The 23,006-nt window shown below is 42.2% G+C and overlaps 1 protein-coding gene and 1 pseudogene across 6 annotated transcripts in view; both read right to left on the bottom strand.

Moving 5' to 3' along the window:
* Nucleotides 1-9,254: 9,254 nt before the first annotated feature.
* The window catches only part of GHR (growth hormone receptor), a 253,214-nt gene continuing 239,462 nt past the window's right edge, over nucleotides 9,255-23,006 (bottom strand). For 5 of the 6 annotated variants that reach the window (XM_060190997.1, XM_060190996.1, XM_007517617.3 and 2 more), the window contains exons 7-10: nucleotides 21,057-21,222; nucleotides 16,946-17,036; nucleotides 13,579-13,648; nucleotides 9,255-12,265 (exon numbers count right to left, since the gene is read on the bottom strand). In XM_060190997.1, the coding sequence (XP_060046980.1) occupies nucleotides 11,294-12,265; nucleotides 13,579-13,648; nucleotides 16,946-17,036; nucleotides 21,057-21,222 (1,299 nt within the window). In that variant the 3' untranslated portion in view covers nucleotides 9,255-11,293. The remainder of the gene's footprint in view (nucleotides 12,266-13,578; nucleotides 13,649-16,945; nucleotides 17,037-21,056; nucleotides 21,223-23,006) is intronic. The other variant, XM_060190994.1, reaches the window with a different exon arrangement.
* On the bottom strand, nucleotides 22,723-22,853 carry LOC132538783 (U4 spliceosomal RNA; annotated as a pseudogene).

Here is a 23,006-nt window from a genome sequence, read left to right as displayed (position 1 = left end):
GAGGTGGGGGGGGTGGAGGGGGGTGGACGTCTCTCGGTGGCGGAGCCTCCTCGCAGGGCCTGACGTCACCGCCTGGCCCAAGCCCTGTTTGGACTTGGGGAGACCCGGAAGCAGAAGACCAAAGGTCAGAGAATACCTGCAGTGCTGCTGCCTCCGGATGCAGGGCCAGGTCCTCCCGGACTCTTGTCCCCTCCTCTGGGAGAAACATGTCCCCCCTCCGCAACCATAGGCCCGCCCTTCTTCGCAGCCCCACTGCCTGCCAGCTCCAACAGTCTTCAGCATCTGTTCTCTCTTAGGGATTGTCCTGTGGTTTCTCTTCTTTTTCTTTTTAAAATGATCTTTATTTATTTATTAATTTGGATAGAGCCAGCCAGAAATCGAGAGGGAAGGAGGAAATAGAGCGGGAGAGAGACAGAGAGACACACCTGCTGCTCTGCTTCAACACTCAATGCAGCTTTCCCCTGCAGGTGGGGACCAAGGGGTTTGAACGTGCGTCTTTGCGCATTGTAACATGTGTGTTTAATCAGGTGCACCACCACCCGGCCCCTCATGTCGTCGTTGGATAGGACAGAGAGACATGGAGAGAGGAGGGGAAGACAGAGAGGAGGAGAGAAAGACAGACACCTGCAGACCAGCTTCACCACCTGTGAAGTGACTCCCCTGTAGATGAGGAGCTGGGGGCTCGAACTGGAATCCTTAAGCCAGTCCTTGCGCTTCCCACCATGTGCGCTTAAACTGTTGTGCTACCGCTCCACCCCCGGATTCACTCATTTTGCAGGAAGTTGCCTATGACTGTTCTTGGCCTGTCTCAGAAGTCAAAGGGTGAATGTGGAGAGGGAGAGTCGGACAAGAGGAACAGGGCAGGACCATTAGAAGGGGCAGATGAGCAGGGAATTGTCTTTGTAAGAATGAATGAGTCGTTCCAGTGGGATCACTGTTAGATTCTAGCTGTGTGACTAAGATGATGATTTTATTTTGTTACTATTTCATGTATGTATTCAGTGTAGCAGATAAAAAACATACAAAAATTCACTGGCATTCCTGCCACTGAGTACTGAAGTTCAATTCTTCAACCTTTTCATTTAGATTGGTCTCCAAATACAGGGATGGTATAGGACTTTCATGACAAGCTGTTGAGACACTTTTATCATTTCGCTCAGATTTCGTTTTTCCAGCTTGAACCACCCAGATGTGCAGACCACATGGAAAAGACTGAGAACTTCCAGTTGCTTGTCCTGCCAACTACATAACAGGTAAGACCTTCTTTTCCTACCTTCCTTTCTGGTTTTTTCTTTCAGATTTATTTATTTATTAACATGAGAAAGAACTTGAACATCGTTTTTGCTCATTCAATGCCAAGAAATTGAATTCAGGACCTTATGCCTTTAAGTTCAGTGCTCTATTATTACATTACCTCTGGTGCCGTAAGTGTGACCTCCTTAGACAACTCAGTCCTAATTAAGTCCCCAGCTGAGAGGTAAATAACAGCCTAATTGATATAGTAAAAAATAAATAAATAAATAAAGATTTTTAAAAAGGCCTAGCTGTGCCCAACCCTAGTGACAAACTCATCATTTTGTAAGCTTATAAATGTTTGTTTGTTTAGCCTAGGTGTATGGATCAATATGTCCATGTCCATGTCCAGAGGAGAAGCAATTACAGAATCAGAACTCCCACCTTCTGCGTCCCACCCAAATTGTTGTCCATACTCTCAGCAGGGGAGAAATATTAGGGGAAGGTGACCTTAGCGCTCTGAAATCCAACTCCATCAGGACTCTGTCTATATTTATATATATTTGCTCCTTTTCTTCCCATGGTCCTATCTTTTCTTCCTTTCATCATGAATGTTTCTGCCTTTGTTTCTTGCAATTATTGTTACAAATTGAATGTTTGTCTTGAGCTATCCCAATAATTGTAACTGCTGGAAAAAATATCACATTCTGCAGAAATTTAGGCTTTACACTTTTAAATATTGTTTATACAAGTGAAGACAGTAATTTGCATGCGTACCTAATGTTTCAAAGAGACTGAAAACACATGAATGGAAACAGCAAAATTTGAAAGCCTCAGTTGAGTAAATGATCATAAACTAGATCTTGCCAGTTCATTTCCTTGCATTCGACTTCTGGGGAAAAGAACTATATAAAAAGAATCTGACTGAATAGAATTAGAATTAAACTAATACTGACCAATAATGTTAAATTCTTCCAAATGCACCAGATAGATCTTCAGACACACTGGTCTCTGTATACCTGTATACTGGTCTCTGGTCACCTGACTACTCCTGTAATTAAACTGTCTTTTTTTGTTTTCGTTTCGTTTTTGCCAGCAGGGTTATTGTTGGGACTCAGTGTCTGTACAACTCAGTTGCTCCTGGTTACCTTTTTCTTTTTGCTAGACACGGAGAGAAATGGGGGTGGGGGAGAGGAAGAGAGATAGACATCAGCAATGCTGATCCACAGGTCATCTAGCCCCTTTCCCTGCCTGTACGTGTCAGGGCCTTCAGTCCAGGCCTTCACACTTTGTGACCCCCTTTACCCCTCTATTTGATAGGACAGAGAGAAATTGAGAGGGGACGAGGACATAGACAGGAGAGAGACAGAAAAAGTGCAGTGTTTGCTCTTGGAATGAAAAGTAGTCTGTCTTTAGTGAGTGATGCTTTGGGTCCATGGATATTAGGAGATAATTAACATTTTATTGTCTTCATACTGTGAATAAAGTCAGGAGTGCTTTCTCCCATCAGGAAACACTAAAGCCCACATTATTGCAGAATATTGGAATTATCAGATGGTTCATGCTTTTGCCCTGACTTCATCACTTACTAGCTAATTAGCTCTGAGAGAAATCTCTTTAGTGTTCTGAATTTTGGTTTTCTCATATATAAAATGTTAGAAATAACATCTCATTTGTCATACAAATTTCAGAGTTGAAAATGAAACAATATACATGAAAGTATCTTACACAACTAAAACTCTGTAAAACTTTTTATCACCTAGCATCTTGTAAAGGAGTGATAACAATAAAATTTTTTTTTGGGTTTTTGACTACAGTACTATTGGGAAAACAAATGCAGATGCAATTTCCTCACAGAAAATGCTGGCAGTGTCTCTTAACACCCACAGAACAATCATGCAAATTCTTCTTCTTTGTAATCAATAAAAATGCTTTGCCCCTACACAGACTGCTCCCTAGGACTGTGCTCAAAATTACAGTTTTTTTTTTTTTTAAAGATCTATCTGGTTGACTTTTTAAAAAGCAAATAACAAAAAATAAGGAATGAATGATTTTTGTTCAGGCAGGAACAGCTATTACTCTGCTGTATCCTGGTGAAATATGCTCTTTGTCATGAAGAGTGAATCAAGTCTCTGATTTTAGAGAAAACTCAGTGTGCCAAGTAAGACTGAGCATTCATTAGAGCTGGTAAGCCCCCATCTTGACTTCTAATTGAAGGGGACTGGGAAATTCAGCCTGTTTTAGTCAGGAAACAAAAATTCACTGTCAGAGAGAAGATAATGAATGCTAAAGACCTCCAAATCTTTATTATTATTTTAAAAATATTTTACTTATTATTGGGTAGAGACAGAGATAAATTGAGAGGGGGAGGGAGAGAGACAGAGACACACCTGCAGCCTTTCTTCACCACTCATGAAGCTTTCCCCCTGCAGGTGGGGACCAGTGGCTTGAACCCGGGGCCTTGTGCACTGTAATGTGTGTACTTAACCAGGTGCATCACTACCTGGCCCAGACCTCCAAATCTTCAGAAACTATCATTCCATGTATTAAAAACAAGTGCCTGAATTGAGGAGAAGCTGTTATTATTTTAATTAGATGACTGCTTTTTCTTACCTTTTTATTTATTATATTTTTTAATGAAAGAGAAGTACAGATTGAAAGAAGGAGAGAGAGAGAGAGAGAGAGAGAGAGAGAGAGACTAGAGCACTGCTTAGTTCTGGTTTGTAATGGTGCTGGGGATCGACTTTAAGACCTCAGAGCCTCAGGCATGAAAAGTTTTTGCATAATCATTCTGCTGTCTTCCCAGTCCTTTGTCTTTTATTTCAAGGAAGTTTTAGCAAGAAATCAAGTTTCATAGCATCACATAAAGGTGATACATCCAGATTCACATTTGTCTGAAGTTTGTTGAAACTTTAATTCGTGTCAGAGATGCTAGTTACTCTCCCTCCAGCATTTTTTCCCCCAGTTTAAAGGTACAGGAATCAATCCTGGTGATCAGTGGCGTGTTTCAAGTAATTCAGAGGAGGGGGGTGGGACTGCAGGAAGGAGCCATTTAGTGGGCTTTTCAGATGGAAAGAAAAGCAGGAGGCAGGGCACAGAGCTAGAAAATCACAAACAGTGTCAAAGAATGCAGTTGTCTCTTGCTACATCCACAAGGAGGATACTATTCTTCTCTTAAATTAATTAGTTTGTATATTTTTAGGTCATAGTTCAGAGAGAAATTGAGAAGGGAGGGAGAGATGGAGCGGATAAGACACCTGAAACACTACCACACCACTTGGGAAGCTTCCCCTTACAGGTGGTGACCCAGGACTCGAACCTGGTTCCTTGAGCACCAGCTCAAGTGTCAGGGAAAGAAGCTTATACTGAACAAGCAAAGGAAACAGTCCTCCAGACTTAGAAGCCTGGACTGGAGCCAGGAGCTCTTGTTTCAACTCCACAGGCGTGATTTCCTTTGCTTGCTACACAGAACACCCAACTACAAGAGTACCTACCGCACAAGTACCAAGTAGAGTCCATCCCCAGGGACTTACAGATTCTTCCCAACCAAAGGAGGAGGACTCTTTTTAAACGACTTGTTCTCTCTCTTATAATTTATTCTATTTCTTAACTTTATTTTATTTGATAGGGCAGAGAGACAGAGGGAAACAGGGAAAGAGAGAGGGAGAGACATACCTGCAGACCTGCTTCACCGCTTGTGACGCTTTCCCCTGCAAGTGGGGGGTGGGGGCTTGAACTCAGATCCTTGCCTACTGTAATGTGTGCACTTAACCAGGTGTGCCACCACCCAGCCCCGATAATTCCTTTTGCCTTTTAATTTATTTAGAATTAGAGACAGAGAGAAATTGAGAGGGGAGGGGAAGAGAGGGAGAGAGACAAGGCCTACTTCACCACTTGTGAAGCTTTCTCCCTGTAGGTGGGGACCAGGGTATTGAACCCGGGTCCTTGTACAGTATGATACATGTTCTTAACCAGGTGTGCCATTGCCTGGCCCTGATGATTCATTTTTCTAAGAACAATTTCACCTTTGTAACTAGCCAGTGATTTGCCTTTATGAACTACTTAACATTAGATGACAACACTTAGATTTCCAAGGGAACAGAGTTTAAATGTTAATCAAAGGTAAAATATTTGTTCTGAATTTGAATAACTTAATTTTTAAAAAAACTATCTTTATTTTATTTATTGGATAGATAGAAATAGCCAGAAATCTAGAGGGAAAGGGGTGATAGAGAGGGAGAAACAGAGAGACATCTGCAGCCCTGCTTCACCACTCACAAAGATTTACCCCGGAAGGTGGGGACAGGCGGCTCGAACTTGGGTCCTTGTACATTCTAATATGTGTGCTCAACCAGGTGCACCACCACCCAGTCCCTGAATTTGAATAAATTGACATGATTGCACTTCTTACATATTTAGCTAGGAAAGGAGACTGGGAAAATTATTTAGGATCTTTAATTGCAATTTGGATTTCAACTTCAGTACCTTCTAGTGCTTCCTCCATTTCCCCCCTAATATTACTTTATTAGATAACAATTAGATGGAATCACTGTTTGTAAATTATAAGGTACAGGAGTATAGCTTCACATGCACCCCCACAACCAAAGTTCTGAGTCACCCCCTCCCCTCGTAGTCACTACATTTCTCACAAAGTCCGAGAGACAGCCTGAGTGCTTTTTTTACTTTCTTATTGTTTGCAAGTTAATATGCTTTATTTTATATACTTATTTATTTTTAATCCATATGCTTGAACTATTTATCTTCTGCGCATGAGTGAGTAGGGAAGCTGAAGAGGCACTTGCCGTTTGGTGTGCAACCATGTGCATATCATAGCATGTACATGCCTTGCAGTGTTCATGCTTCAGTAGAATCAAGAGGAATTTCAAAACAGATTTACCTCTTCTTGGTTGTTGCTCAGGGGGATACTGTTGGGGCTGAACGCTTGCATGACGAATCTGCTGGTCTCAGTGATCATTTCTTTGTTCTTTTTGATAGAGACAGAAATTGAGAGGAAAAGGAGAAATAGAGGGAGAGAGTGAAGAAACACCTGTCATACTGCTTATGAAGCCGCCCTCCCCCTCCACAGGTGGAGGGCATTCTGCGAGCTCACCCAGGGTCATGTGTTCACTCTACAGACTACATCACTGTCAGGTTCCCAGGATTTATTCATTTTTCAGAGGAGGGGTGGGACGGGGAGAGAGCGAGAGCAGCTCACTATTCGCTCTCACACGTGGTGCCGGGATCAAATCTAGGCTTCAAGTCCTGTGCTCAGCTGTGGAGACATTTCCTTTACTAGAGTTACTGAGAAATCTAAATACAAAAATACACATGCAGCCACGCTCAGCAGGACATCGATCTTCCCTAATAGAAAGGACGGTGCCCTTTCAGTCCGAAAGCAATCAGACCTTCTGTTTCTTGCACTTTTTTTTCCCTTTGGCGTGAGCACTATGAACCCTCACTTCCTTCTGGTGGCCATTTCTTCCCCTTTCCAATTTGTGTTAGATCGGAAAGAGGAGCAGGAGAAAGACACCTGCAGACCTGTTTCATCACTTCTGAAGCACCCCCCCCCCCCCCCCCCCCGCAGCTGGAGAGCAGGAGCTCAAACCCAGGTCCTTGCACTTGGTAATCTGTGCACTTAACTAGATGCGCGACCGCCCGGCTCCCTTCTTGCGCCTCTGATCCTTGGAGTAGCCCATGCGGATGACAGGGCTGTAATGCCATAAGGCTGAGTCCGGCCCAGCACATGTAAAGAAATATTTTTTGGGTGCTTAAAATGGTGACATTTCGTTTATTTTGTAAATGTTAAGACAACACTTGTTCCAATCTGTTAGTGTAAGAAAGACACAGCTTTCCTATTCACATTTCCCAATGTGAACGTAAGAAAATAAACCCTGAATCTTCACCCCTCGTTCTTACAGGCACGCACTGCTCAGAAGGAAGCAAGTAGAGACCTGAGTTGTGGGGATTTGTTCAGAGCAAGCACGCAGGTGGAAACCCAGGTTGAAGCCTCCCTCTTCATCTGTATGTAGTAAGGAAAAGTCTCGTGAGCAGTTCTGCAGGTATCTCTCTCCTTCTCTCTGCCTTTCACCCTCTACTAAAGAAAAAAACAAAACAAAACAAAACACCCAGAAGAGTGGAGATTATATTTTGCAAGGACCGTGCCCCAGAGATAACCCTGGTGGCAAAAGAAAAAAAAAAAAAAAAGGAACTCTAGATAACTTTTAAAAAGTCTATATCAAATGTAAATCCTCTAGTATTACAAAAAGTCATGGCAGTTTTTATTACATTTGCAGAAGTAATATCGGTAAGTGGGCTTCCCAGTGGCCCCGTAGGCTCTGACAGCTGAAGACTTGGGACTTGCACGGAAACACATGAATTAGTTAGCTATGCTCCCGTGGAGGGAGGAGAAGAGAGAGAGAGAGAGAGAGAGAGAGAGAGAGAGACTGACTTATTATCTTCCCAGGCTACTGGGCAACCTACCTAACTGGTTAATTATCTGAATTAGCTATGCTCCCATGGAGGGAGGAGAGAGAGAGAGAGAGAGAGAGAGAGAGAGAGAGAGACTTATTATCTTCCCAGGCTACTGGGCAACCTACCTAACTGGTTAATTATCTGAATTAGTTAGCTATGCTCCCATGGAGGGAGGGAGGGAGAGAGAGAGAGAGAGAGAGAGAGAGAGAGAGAGAGAGTCTTATTATCTTCCCAGGCTACTGGGCAACCTACCTAACTGGTTAATTATCTGAATTAGTTAGCTATGCTCCCATGGAGGGAGAAGAGAGAGAGAGAGAGAGAGAGAGAGACTTATTATCTTCCCAGGCTACTGGGCAACCTACCTAACTGGTTAATTATCTGAATTAGTTAGCTATGCTCCCATGGAGGGAGGGAGGGAGGGGGAGAGAGAGAGAAAGAGAGAGAGAGAGAGTCTTATTATCTTCCCAGGCTACTGGGCAAACTACCTAACTGGTTAATTATCTGAATTAGTTAGCTATGCTCCCATGGAGGGAGGAGAAGAGAGAGAGACAGAGAGAGAGAGAGAGGGTATGTGTGTCCCCTGCTGAGCTGAGCTGACTTGTGCTCATGTCTGCATGAGGAAGAACTGCTTCTCATCCTTCTAGGCAACATGTTTAAGCTAGAAAACTAGATCAACAACAGTGTTGAGGCTTAACAAGCTCAAGCACTGCTCTCAGATCGTACCTCTCCCCCACTCATAGATGCAAACTGTGAAGCATCTAAAATATGCCTCTAAGAACCTCGACTCTATGGAGTTACAATCTTTGCAGAAGGCACAGTTCAGTGCTCCACTGGACAGCAGGGGCAAAGCCACAAGATAGTTTTGACGTGGGCTTCTGTCTCCTCAAAAGAAGAGTGATGGGGGCCACCTTCTCTGCTTTCATGCATTTCACCTCATAATAATATTGTCCATTCCTTTCCACCATCATGTACCAGGCCCAAGATGTTTTGCAGACACCTACCACAGGAAGATGAGAATTTGTACCCATGTGTCAACAACTGTCCTGTAATCCACCAGCCCCTCAATAAAGAAAAAGAGGGGGGTCGGGTGGTGGCGCAGTGGGTTAAGCACATGTGGCACAAAGCGCAGGGACCGGCCTAAGGATCCTGGTTTGAGCCCCCGGCTCCCCACCTGCAGGGGAGTCGCTTCACAGGCGGTGGAGCAGGTCTGCAGGTGTCTGTCTTTCTTGCCCCCTCTGTCTTCCCCTCCTCTCTCCATTTCTCTCTGTCCTATCCAACAACGAACAACATCAACAATGGCAATAATAATAACCACAACGAGGCTACAACAACAAGGGCAACAAAAGAGGAAAAAAAAATGGCCTCCAGGAGCGGTGGATTCATGGTGCAGGCACCGAGCCCAGCAATAACCCTGGAGGAAAAAGAAAAAAAGAAAAAATTCCATTCCATTGCCAACAACCAGTTTTCTTAAGCTTCCTTCCCAATGAGAAGAACCAACAGGTCGCCGTGGGGTTTTCAGGTGAGTGACCACAGAAGCAACTGCTGACAAGTCCAATAAAATAAATTTATTAAACTTTGAAGGAAAAAATCCACAGACATAAAGAAAGTTAAATACAAACCGCAGGACGCAACTCGTCATAGTAGTGAATAATGGCTTGTGTGGCCAGCAAAGTACCACAATGACATTCAGAGACTGATTGAGGTATTTAGCTATTTTTGGCTATCGAAATGTTGGCAGCCTATTAGGAAAGAGTAAGACAGTTTTCCCCAACACACAGTTTTAGGTTGAATTAGCTTCTACACGGATGGAATTTGGCAAGAAATGAAATTGTGTAGCTCTTAGAGAAAACCGTAGCAGCAAGGTAGCAGAAAAATAATCTACTAAATGTTGATTACAAACTGACGTGTTGAACTTTGAACACCCAATTATAGTTCTTCACTATCCTTGCAAGAAGCAGGGAATTTAAAGTGACCAGCCATGAAGCTTATGTCCTCAGAAGGACTGAGCTAGATGGAAAATACCATTTATCTGAAGGCTAACTTTAAAGTTTTGTTAATCTTATTAAAAAATAAAAGTGAGAAAGTGGCATTCTTCAATGATAAATGAGATTCTTCTCTTTCTGAAAAATCTTTTGAGGAACCATCCCAACACTTTTAAGACGGGTGTTTCGGTTGTTAATGGAATAAAAGATCATTTCAAAAGGATGCCAGATTCTTTCTATCAGTTTTGAGGTCAGCCCTTCAAGAGGGGAACGTAAAGATGATGACGTTTCTTTTACCGATTTAAATACCACTGGTGAATAAGTTGGGTGAGGGAGCAAGATTCTGCTATTGACTTAAGTAAATCTTGAGTTCCCTGTAGTGAGATAAAATCTTTGTTCTCGTTTCTTTTCACCATGAGGAATGAGCAGATGTCTGGAACTTGGTATTCTGTTATCTGGCTAACTACACTTGACTTGCTTCCATGTACAGGATGCTTGCTGACTCCCTACAGAGGTAACTGTGAGATAAGAACCAAGTTCTGTTCGGATCAGGCTAGCGCATGACTTCGTTCAGTTGGTCTGTGCTCATGTGGTCACAGGAGAGGTCTTGGGCTTGTCTCTCATGATTTGTGTATACAGACTGACTCACACCAAGTGCGGCCACAACACTTCTGGATCCCAGTCAACATGAACCAAATTTACTTTCTATTTTGCTTAACAGGAACTTCTCTGATATGAACCAAAACCCGAGTCAGAACTTTTTAGTTTTTCTTGTTGGTTTTTGATTCATAGAAGTTGACCTGTGGAAACACTGTTTTTTTTTTTTTCTAAGTGAACAAATGGTTGTAAAAATACAGCGAAGATGTTCTAATAAAGTATTTACAATATCTTTAGAATTATTTAAGGAGCTTGTGGGGAGGCTATAAAAAGGGCCTTGTAAAAAACTAACTTGTTCATTTGTTTTTCCTTAGATGCACTGACCAAAGTGATGAACCAGCATTCAACTGTAGTTGTTACATTCTTCAGATAGGTCCAAGTGAACTACAGTACACAGTGTGCAGTAGAATATAAAACAGCCATGCTTGAAGTGTGAGCTATTAAAAATATCTTTATCCATTTTTATGTCAAAATAGATGTCTTCTCTATCGAAACTATTTTTCTCCTTCCCTATAATTTTTAGTTCCCAATTATTAATAAAAATAGCCTGTGCCATGATTTGCATTCGATTCTCCTGAACTGCAAAAGCCGCCTGATAAGTTTGCTTTTTCAAAAGCACAATTTACTATACATTGAAAACAGCCATTCAATGCTTAGCATCACAAAATTAATACCCACAATAACCAAGACAATCACTGCCACTAAACAGGTTTTGAGACATTGCTTTAAAATATTTACAATTCACAATAGGAATATTTATCTGATTTAGTTTTCTTCTTCTCCTCCTTTTTTCTTAATATCATGTTTTAACACTTCAGGAAAAGGCGTTTAGAATCCACACCCTTCGCCCCGTTTCCAGGAAGGTTTAAACATTGTTTTTGGTTGAAGCATTCATGCCTAAGCCATCCCTCTGCCATTAAATACTTAGCTCACGGGAAGTCAAAGACAGGCTATGGCATGATTTTGTTCAGTTGGTCTGTGCTCACGTAGCCGCATGATGAGAGAAACTCTTTGTCAGGCAAGGGCAAGGCAGTTGCATTGAGGACGAGGCCCCGTGGAGACTGCACTAAGTGAATCGAGGTGTAGTCTGGTACAGGCATCTCAGAGCCGAGTGCATGCCCTGCTGCAGCAGAGCGCCTCGCAGTAGTGGTAAGGCTTTCCGTGGTGATGTAAATGTCTTCCTGGTTAAAGCTGGGCTCTACACGGGCTTCCATCTCAACGTGCGGGGCCACCGTGATGCACTTTTTGGCATCGGCCTCGCAGAAGTAGGCGCTGTCCGTGATGAAGTTTGCTTGGCAGAGTGAGGCGACTTCTCGATGTGGATCACACTGGGCTATCCCTGTCTTATTCTTTTGGCCCGGGGAGAGGACCACACTCCCTGCTGGGGTGATGTCGCTTACCTGGGCGTAAAAGTCGATATTTGCCAGTGAACTTGGACTGCTTATTTGAGTAGGAGCAGCGTGGTGAGTTGACTCAGTCCCACCCATCAGAAGTGGCCGTGGTTTGTTTTCTGGTGCTAGATTAACAGTGGACAGCTGAATAGCAGGGGGGGCCTCACTAGAAGGGGAATAATTTGTATTCTTCGGGTCAAGGCACAAGAGATCTGCTTCCCCTTTCAACCTTTGTGGCTGAGCAACTTCTGAGGTACCGTCACACACGTCACTGGCACTGAAGTCAGTTTCCAGAATGTCAGGTTCATAACAGCTGGTACGCCCAGAGTCATCATCCTTCGCCCCAAGAATATTAGGTGCTTCGTGACGGTCAGCATCTAGGAGTCTGTCTGTGTCTGATCCTTCAGCCTTTTCATCAGGGTCATCAATATCTAGTTCGATGAATTCAACCCAAGAGTCATCATGGTAAAAGTCCGGTTTATAGCTGTCATGAACGGCCAAGATTGTGTTCACCTCTTCTAATTTTCCTTCCTAGGAAACACAGAAGATTTGTGATTTATTTTTTAATGAATTTCGTATTTTTTAATTGATTAAATTATAACTAACATATCCAATGGTACAATTCCACACAATTCCCATCACCAGAGTTCCATATTCCATCCCCTGCATGGGAAGCTTTTCTATTCTTTATTGCTCTGGGAGTCTGGACCCAGGGTCATTATGGGGTGCAGAAGATGGGAGGTCCAAGGAAGTTTCTGAGTATATATCCCTTCAGTCTCAGCACTTAAGGTTTCAAATTGGTAACCTGGCTGAATTTTAACAGTGGGCTTAAATGATTACATTTCCAATAATGACTTTAAAAAATTTATTAATAAATAAACTGATTTATTTTCTGCCTCCAGGGTTATCTCTGGGGCTCGGTGTCTGGCACTATGAATCCACGGCTCCTGGAGGCCATTTTTTTCATTTGATTGGACAGGACAGAGAGAAATTGAGAGAGGAGGGGGAGTCAGGGAGAGAGAAAGACAGACACTTGCAGGCCTGCTTCACTGCTTGTGAAGCGACCTTCCCCCCTGCAAGTGGGGAGCCGGGGGTTTGAACCCGGATCCTTGAGCAGGTTCTTGAGTTTTGTATTATGTGCACGTAACCAGGTGCGCCACTGTCCAGCCCCAATGATGTCTTATCATCACTTAATCATAAAAGCAAGACTTCAGTGACTTCACAAAAAACATCAGAGATCATGGTTGCAATAAGAACAATAGTTAACAAAACCATTTAATGATAAAAATACAATAGCACAGAACTTTTAATGCCAGAACACATTATCATAATTCTAAGAGGTGTATTATTTTAAAATATTTTGCTTCAGTGACCCAGGAGGTCAGTGACGCAAGGGATAGAACAGTGTACATGCAGATATAAAGTCCTGAGCTCTGTCCCACCAGCATGTCAGCATAATGCTGTTTTTTTCTCTGTATCTCTGCCTCTCTCTTCTGAGGTCAACAAATCTTTAAATGAACACATTTTTTCCAGCAGTGGCATTGAGAAATGGAATGTAATTTTTAAAATTATTTATTATTGGACAGAGACAGAGAGAAATTGAGAGGGGAACGGGAGATAAGAGAGGGCGAGAGACAGAAAGACACCTGAAGCTTTCCCCCTGCAGGTGGAGGGCAGGGGCTTGAACCTGGGTCCTTGCGCACTATAGTGTGTGCATTCAACAAGGTGCACCACCACCTGGCCCCCGTGGAATGTACATAGTGCACAAATGTCCTCAACAAGATAGTAATTTTCAGACATTGTCAAATTAGTATGAGCCATAACTTAGATGGTTTATTAATTACCTTCAGTAGATCTGGATCGATGCCTTTAATTTTTGGAACTGGAACAGGAGGCAAGATCAGCATCTTAATCCTTGAAGATAAATACAATTTTGGTTTAACAAACTTAAGAGGTTTTGTTTTCAAAGAGAGAAATATAATATTGGTAGTATACTTACTTATTCAAGTTATTATGGTACTGTATATATATGTGTGTGTGTATGAAAAAGCAGACATTATGAATCAGTAAAAAATGAGGAAAACCTACAGAAGAATGTAGAGAGAACAACAAAAACCTCTCATCTAAAGGCAACTCTAGTGAAACATTAGTTTTTCTATTTTAGCATCTTTATTACCAGCCGATATCTGATAGAGGACTTTCTATCTTGTCAGTTTCAACTTGCTAAAGAAAAGGTGATTTTACTGTGCATCTTATCAGTGACTTGCAAAAGAAGGATGGAAAAAAGAGAGAGAAACAAGAAAAGCAGTTCGTTTCACCCTCCAAAAACAGTGAGCCAGGTTAAGTCCACGCCACGTGCCTCCCTCTAACTGTGAAACCTCTCCGGTGACCTCGTTCACCAGTGACTGCTGCACCCATGCCAGCTGGGTGTGAATCCAGACTGTCTGCCAGCAGGATGGATGGAGCTGCACGTGCAATTTTTTTTTTTAAATTTCTTTATTGGGGACTTAATGTTTTACATTCAACAGTAAGTACAAGAGTTTGTACATGCATAACATTTCCCAGTTTTCCATATAACAATACAACCCCCACTAGGTCCTCTGTCATCCTTTTTGGATCTGTATTCTCCTCCCCCACCCACCCCAGAGTCTTTTACTCTGGTGCAGTACGCCAATTTTATTTCAGGTTCTACTTGTGTTTTCTTTTCTGATCTTGTTTTTCAACTTCTGCCTGAGACTGAGATCATCCCATATTCATCCTTCTGTTTCTGACTTATTTTGCTTAACATGATTTTTTCAAGGTCCATCCAAGATCAGCTGAAAACGGTGAAGTCACCATTTTTTACAGCTGAGTAGTATTCCATTGTGTATATAGACCACAACTTGCTCAGCCACTCATCTGTTGTTGGACACCTGGATTGCTTCCAGGTTCTGGCTATTACAAATTGTGCTGCCAAGAACATATGTGTACACAGATCTTTTTGGATGGGTGTGTTGGGTTCCTTAGGATATACCCCCAGGAGAGGAATTGCAGGGTCATAGGCTAGGTCCATTTCTAGCCTTCTGAGAGTTCTCCAGACTGTTCTCCACAGAGGTTGGACCAATTGACATTCCCACCAGCAGTGCAGGAGGGTTCCTTTGACCCCACAATCTCTCCAGCATTTGCTGCTGTTAACCTTTTTTTTTTTTTGGATTTTTTTTTAAAAAAAAATATACTTATTTATTTTCCCTTTTGTTGCCCTTGTCATTTTTTTATTGTTGTTACGGATGTCATCGTTGTTTGATAGGACAGAGAGAAATGGAGAGAGGAGGGGAAGACAGAGAGGGGGAGAGAAAGACACCTGCAGACCTGCTTCACCGCTTGTGAAGTGACCCCCTTGCAAGTGGGGAGATGGGGGCTTGCCCCAGGATCCTTATGCTGGTCCTTGTGCCATGTGAGCTTAACCTGCTGTGCTACCGCTGGGTCCCCTGGTTCTATAATTCTAACTGAATATTTCCAATGGTTAAAAACAGACAAAAATGCAACGTGAGGGGCAGGGCAGCAGCGCACTGATTAGGGTTAAGCGTATGTAGTGCGATTATCTGGGATGAAACTCTATCTGTTGCTCTGCTTCATTTTATTCATATTCAAACTAAACTAGCGTGAGCTCAGACTGATTCTGAATCACTGGGATCAAAGGGAGAAGTAGCTCGGAATGTGGACGGATGAAACTTCAGTCAAGCAGAGACATGCAGGTCCTGAAGCTCTTATGATGCCAGCTTTCTTGGGCAACCTAAAATACTACCTCATTCTTTGGAGTAGTGTCTTAATTTAAACTTTATTTAAATGAACCCTTTCTACATTTTACGGAGACATTTAACACGACTGACAAACTTAGAACTCATTTATTTTTTTAATGAGGCTTTCCTTTTTAAAAATTTTTATTATCTTTATTTAATTAGTGGATGGAGACAGTCAGAAATCAAGAGAGTAGGGGAAGACAGAGAGGAAGAGAGACAGAGGGACACCTACAGCCCTGCTTCACCACACACAGAACTTTTCTCATGCAGGTGTGGACCAGAGGCTTGAACCTGGATCCTTGTGAATTGTAACACGTGTGCTCAACCAGGTGCATCACCATCCGGCCTCTGAGAGTTCTTTATTTGTTAGTATATTTTATTTATTTATTTATTTATTTATTTATTTATTTATGAGGGCAATACAGAGAGAAAGAAAGGAAGAAGAAAAAAAAGAGAAAAGAAAAGAAAAAAAGAATCCAGAGGACTGCACAGATGAGTGTGAATGACTGAGTCTGGAACTTTGGAGCCTCTGGTAACTTGACGGTGTATTCTCCTAGCCCGCCTCAGAATTCTTGTGAATCGACTCTCCTGCAGGTGCGGAGCTGGGGGCTCGAACCGGGATCCTTACGCTTTGCGCCACCTGCGCTTAACCCGCTGTACTACAGCCCAACTCCCCTCAGAATTCTTTCTACAGTTCTATCGGGTGGTGCATATGACAAAGTGTGTTGTCACTATTCTTAGTCTCTTAATGTCTGATAGGACGTCCCAGGTAGACATGAGCCCTTAATTGTCTGAAGAGTATACCAAAGTGGCAAATGTGTATGTACGCTGCTTCATTGACATCAAACTTTAAAAAATATATATGCACTAGGGACAGATAGAAATAAGATCAACTTGCCAATGCCCGTGCCCAGCAGAGAAGCAATGATAGAAGCCAGAGCTCCCCCCTTCTGCACCCTTAAAAGAACTTTGGTCCATACTTCCAGAGGAGGAGAAATGTTAGGGGAAGATAACCAGAGGACTCTGAAACCCGTTTATCAGCACCCAGAGAGAGAAGAGGGAAACGGGAAAACCATTTGGAAGTAGTAATAGGTGTAGCTGTGAATTAAAATGGAAGAGAAGGCAGGGTCATAGAAAAAATGGGAAATAGAGAGATAGATAGACAGACAGACAGTTGCAGAAGTAATAGTCAACTCTCATCTGTGACTTTAGGAGAACCACTGCAGTTTCCAATGGAGGGAATGGGGACACAGAGCTCTGGTAAGTGGTAAATGCATAGAATTATATCTCTGTTATTTTGTAGTTTTGTAAATCACTAATAAAAGTAAAATAAATACCTATGTCTCAAAACCCCCTCAAACAACACATGGCAGTACATATGAAAATTTAAGCAACTGTAAAAAGATATTTAAGTAGACAATTTTGTACTTACCTTTGCTGTTTAGAAAACATGAATACAAATAGTATGACTGTTAGCCCAGAAATTCCAAAGATAACAACTAAGAACCAGGGAAACTGGAAATCTGAAACACACAAAACAATGTCTCACTTGCTAAATAGCTGATGCTTACAGTTTCTCTTTATCACATGAAAATACTTTTTTTCCCCTCTTTTAATTTCTTTATTGGGGAATTAATGTTTTACATTCGACAGTAAATACAATAGTTTCTACATGCATAACATTTTCCAGTTTTCCATATAACAATACATCCCCCACTAGGTCCTCTGTCATCCTTTTTGGACCTGTATTCTCCCCTCCCCACTCACCCCTGAGTCTTTTACTTTGGTGCAATATGCCAAATCCAGTTCAGGTTCTACTTGTGTTTTCTCTTCTGATCTTGTTATCCAGTATTATCCAATAAAGTCAGTGATTTCACTTGATAACTATTGCCACAATGGCTATTGGGGTATTTCAGTTCCCAGGACAGTCCTGTCTACTTTAGATTCTTTCACAAAAAGAAGTTAAAGAAATAATACATGGGGAGTCGGGCGGTAGTGCAGTGGGTTAAGAACATGTGGCGCCAAGCGCAAAGACCGGCGTAAGGATCCTGGTTTGAGCCCTCGCTCCCCACCTGCAGGGGAGTCGCTTCACAGGCGGTGAAGCAGGTTTGCTGGTGTCTGTCTTTCCCCCTCTCTGTCTTCCCCTCCTCTCTCCATTTCTCTCTGTCCTAGCCAACAACAATGACATCAATAATAACAACAATAAAACAATAAGGGCAACAAAAGGGAATAAATAAATATAAAACAAGAAGAAATAATACATGGTTTAACTACAATTCATGCGTGATAGCTATGGGAGATAGCATAATGGCTATGCAAAGAGACTCTCATATCTAAGGCTTTGAAGTCCCAGGTTCAATTCCTCATACCACCATCAGCCAGAGCTGAGCAGTGCTCTGGTAAAATAAATAAATAAGTAAACAAACAAACAAACAAATAAATTCATGTTAACATGTGAAAATGGCTTTAGCATCTTAAAGATCTAGAGCATGTTTAAGCGCATCAACTCTAAGAAACACTGCTGCTTGGTGACACGTTACATTATCAGCATCATGCACACTTAGTTCTCTCTCTTTTTTTCTTTTTCTTTTTTCACCACTGATCAGCTCTGGCTTCTGGTGGTGCGGGGGACTGAACTTGTGACTTCAGAGCCTCAAGCATGAAAGTCTCTTTGCATAACCATTATGCTATACACCCACCTTTTTTTTTTTTTTGCCTCCAGGGTTATTGCTGGGGCTCGGTGCCTGCACTACAAATCCAAATCCACTGCTCCGGGAGGTCATTTTTTCCCATTTTGTTGCCCTTGTTGTCGTTATTGTTATTTCTGCCATTGATATTGTTGTTGTTGGATAGGGCAGAGAGAAATGGAGAGAGGAGGGGAAGACAGAGGGGGAGAGAAAGACAGACACCTGCAGACCTGCTTCACCGCCTGTGAAGTGACTCCCCTGCAGGTGGGGAGCCGGGGGCTCGAACAGGGATCCTTATGCCGGTCCTTGTGCTTTGTGCCATGTGCACTTAACCTGCTGCGCTACCACCTGACGCCTTCTCTCTCTCTTTCTCTCTCTTTTTTATTTCTTTATTGGGGAATTAATGTTTTACATTCAACAGTAAATACAATAGTTTGTACATGTATAACATTCCCCAGTTTCCCATATAACAATACAACCCCCACTAGGTCCTCTATCATCCTTCATGGAAATGTATTCTCCCCAGCCACCCACCCCAGAGTCTTTTACTTTGGTGCGATATGCCAATTCCATTTCAGGTTCTACTTGTGCTTTCTTTTCTGATCTTGTTTTTCAACTTCTGCCTGAGAGTGAGATCATCCCATATTCATCCTTCAGTTTCTGACTTATTTCACTCAACATGATTTTTTCAAGGTCCATCCAAGATCAGCTGAAAACGGTGAAGTCACCATTTTTTACAGCTGAGTAGTATTCCATTGTGTATATAGACCACAACTTGCTCAGCCACTCATCTGTTGTTGGACACCTGGGTTGCTGCCAGGTTTTGGCTATTACAAATTGTGCTGCCAAGAACATATGTGTACACAGATGGATGTGTTGGGTTCCTTAGGATCTATCCCCAGGAGAGGAATAGCAGGATCATAGGGTAGGTCCATTTCTAGCATTCTAAGAGTTCTCCAGACTGTTCTCCACAGAGGTTGGGCCAATTTACAATCCCACCAGCAGTGTAGGAGGGTTCATCTGACCCCATCTCTCTCTCTTTTAATGCTTAGTGATTTTTTTGTTTTCAACTCTCCAAACTGAGTTACTTTCAAAAAGATGGGGATAGAGTTTCCATGTTTGTATCACAATCCAAGCATTTCAGATATGCAGAGCATGTACTTTACAGAAGAAAGTATCGGGATTGCACCCATGCCATTAATTCAGCTATCCAAATCTATTTTCTCTATAGCTTGTGATCGTCTGATGAACAAATATCAATTTCTCAATGCTCCTGTTCATCTTCTGTTTCTCATGGACAGAAGCTCAAGTCAGTTCCCATTTGGAAGTGATAATGCATTCTACATTCCTGTTTATAGTTAAGTAGCTTCTATATTTCTATATCTAAATGATTTCACTCTCCCATTCTGAAATTATAATCTAAGTTCTTTAAATTTCGTTTTCTTTCTAAAATTTCTGCATTAAATTAATTTATTTGATAGAGACAAAAATTTGAGAGGGGCAGGGTACAGAGACAGAGAGACAGACACCTGAAGCATTGTGTCATCATTTGTGGAGTTTTTCCCTGCAAAGGGGCGCTTGGGGATTAAACTTGGGCTTTTCTTTCTTTCTCTCTCTCCCCCTTCCTTCCTTCCTTCCTTCCTTCCTTCCTTTTTTTGCATCCAGGGTTATTGCTGGGGCTCAGTGGCTACACTAGGAATCCACTGCTCCTGGAGTCCATTTTTTCCATTTTGTTGACCTTGTTATTGTTGCCACTGATGCTGTTGTTGTTGGATAGGGTAGAAAGAAATCGAGAGAGGGGAAGACAGAGAGGGAGAGAGAAAGACAGACACCTGCAGACCTGCTTCACTGCCTGTGAAGTGCCCCCCACCCCCACAGGTGGGGAGCCGGGGACTCAAACCGGGATGCCTGCACTGGGTCTTGTGCTTCACACCACGTGTGCTTAGCTCGCTGTGCTACTGCCCGACCCCTAAACCTGGGTTCTGAAGCACTGTACCATGTGTGTTCAACCAGGTGCCCCACTGCTTGGCCCTATATTTAATTAGTTTCTATATTTCAAGAATAGGGCCCAGTAGTTTAAGATGCAATAGGATCTTCAAGTATTACATCACTTGAGAACAGAAAAAAGGCAGACTATTTATTCAGTCATCTTCCACGTAAAGCTACAGTTTTTCACCTAAGAGGTGCCACTGCTGATCACGTCTGCTCACTTAGTAATTACTTAAGTAATTTTCTTTGATACCACACTTACTTCCATCCATATAGATAAAGGATTTCTTTTTAAAAAATTTCATTATCTTTATTTATTGGATAGTTAGTCAGAAATTGAGAAGGGAGAGAGAGAGACAGAGAGACATCTGCAGCCCTGCTTCACCACTCGGAAAGCTTTCCCCCTGCATGTGGGGACTGGGGTGCTTGAACCAGGGCCCTTGAGCACTGTAATGTGTGCACTCAAGCATGTGCGCCACTACATGGCCTCAGATAAAGGATATCTTCACTGAGCTTTTGAAAAACTTTTTTTTTTATTACAAATAAAAAAAATCATTACAGAACATTAAACAAATATTGAGAAACACTAAAAGAATTACCTGAAATTCTGATAACCCACCCTGATATTTCTTGTCAATATCTTAGTGTATTTCCTCTCTTTATCTTGTATCTTCCCTAGGGCTTTACCTAAACTCAATAATTCAAAACAACTTTTTTTTTTTTGTATTGGATCATTAGATATTTATCGAGTGTACTCTGACAGGTGAGGCTAATATAACTTCTGGATAATCTTCCAACAGTGAAGGGGCGTGCCACTGCCTGTTGACAAGAATTGTATTGACTGCTGTTTTCAACTTTAGTTTTTACCTTCCTCACATGTAAAGGGGCTCATCTGAGGAAGCGTCACGTAGAGCACCTCGCTGAATTCACCATATTTCTCAGAGCTGCGCTGTCGGGATCTCACCCGTATCTCGTAATCCTTGTCTAGTCTCAGTGAGTACACGGGAAGGGACGTTGACAACACAGGATCCATCTGTCAACACAGAACAAAGCGCAATGGTTAGCTAATAGATTTGCTGTGAGATGTGAAAAATAGGGAGTCGGGCGGTAGCGCAGCAGGTTAAGCGCAGGTGGCGTGAAGCGCAGGGACCGGCTGTAAGGATCCCAATTTGAGCCCCCGGCTCCCCACCTGCAGGGGAGTCGCTTCCCAGGCGGTGAAGCAGGTCTGCAGGTGTCTGTCTTTCTCTCCCCCTCTCTGTCTTCCCCTCCTGTCTCCATTTCTCTCTATCCTATCCAACAACAATGACATCAACAACAACAACAATAATAACTACAACAATAAAACAACAAGGGCAACAAAAGGGAATAAATATTTTAAAAAATTGAAGATAAAAAAATAATTACAAATATTTGTACCAGGTCCTAAAGGAAAGTGTTTGCAGAGTCTGTAGGGCTTTCAAGCACGTTAACATTTTAACTGCTCCCCTCTCTTCCCTGGACCCCATGGCTTACCCAGCCCCTCTGTTCTCTCATGGTTCCCATGTACTCAATCCTAAAATTGTAGATCATTACGCAAGCTTCACATTAGGACTTAGAGCTTATTAAAATTTATTTCATTGCTATTATGCTGATAGTCTCTTGAGATGCTAACCTTTCACCTTTGCCCAGTAGAAGGCTTCTTAACATAAAGGACTCGTTACCCACAGACTGTGAGTTTAGGTAGCCTGGGACCCAGAGGTCATGCAAAACCTTTTCTAAATATGAATAGACATGGGCCTTGGGGCAGACTGACGTGGTACACAGTTAATTACAAATACTGTTTTAATCTGGGAGCCACCCTCTTTGTTCTAACCCTGCTCTCAACTTCTGTTCTCTATTTTAATATTGTTTTCCAGATATTCTTTGGATTCAATTAATATTAGCCTACAGCTCTTGCTGTCCTCCAGTAAAGACCCCCTGGTTTTCTTTCTTTTCTTACCTAGACACAAAGAGATTGTGAGTCCTAAAGCTCATTTCAAGGATAGAGAGGACAATTCTGCATCCAACAAAAAGAAAAATTCAGTGCTTCAACTTCTTATCTTGTGTCCTAGCGACTGATTTAAAAAAATTTTTTTTTAAATTTAAGAAAGTATTAACAAAACCATAGGGTAGGGTGGGTACAATTCCACACAATTTCCACCACCACCGACTAATTTTCAAGCTGATTACGCAAGAGAAGACACTGAATGGGCATGCAGACCAGGGCAATAGCAGCTCCAACCCTACCCCACCAAAATCAAACAAACAATAAGAACTGATTCACACACAACAGCGCAGGGCCAAGTCCATCCCCCACTGCCCTAGAGGATGCTTCAGTGCTGTAGTCTCTCTCTCTCTCTCTCTCTCTCTCTCTCTCTCTCTCTCTGTCTCATTCTCTTTTTTGATCTAAAGTTTATCTGGAGCAGCAAAGCCCTCGTAACAACAGACACAACCAGAATTAAATATAATTTTGGTTATGAAATAATACTAATGGATCATGTTTAAAGGATAAACCAACTTAAGAATTTATGGATAAATTTAGATTTGCACAGCTATATATATTTAGGAATAGGGATATTTTTTCAATTAGCAATAATCGCGTCTCGGATAAACTCATTGGCTATGATACTGCCACTGCGCAAAGCTAGGAATAGGGATATTTTAATAGCACTTCCGGATAATGGCAGACATTTTTCTTTAAAATCAAAACCAACACCTAAACTCCACAAGTGGCAACTTGTCTCCTCTCTCTCTCTTCTTCCCTCCCTCCCTCCCTCTAGCATCTTCCTAATGAAACTA

This window comes from Erinaceus europaeus, chromosome 5 (assembly GCF_950295315.1).
Source record: "Erinaceus europaeus chromosome 5, mEriEur2.1, whole genome shotgun sequence".
Classification (NCBI taxonomy): domain Eukaryota; kingdom Metazoa; phylum Chordata; class Mammalia; order Eulipotyphla; family Erinaceidae; genus Erinaceus; species Erinaceus europaeus.
The sequence above is the reverse complement of the archived record's forward strand: the minus strand, read 5'-3'. Positions and strand labels throughout refer to the sequence as shown.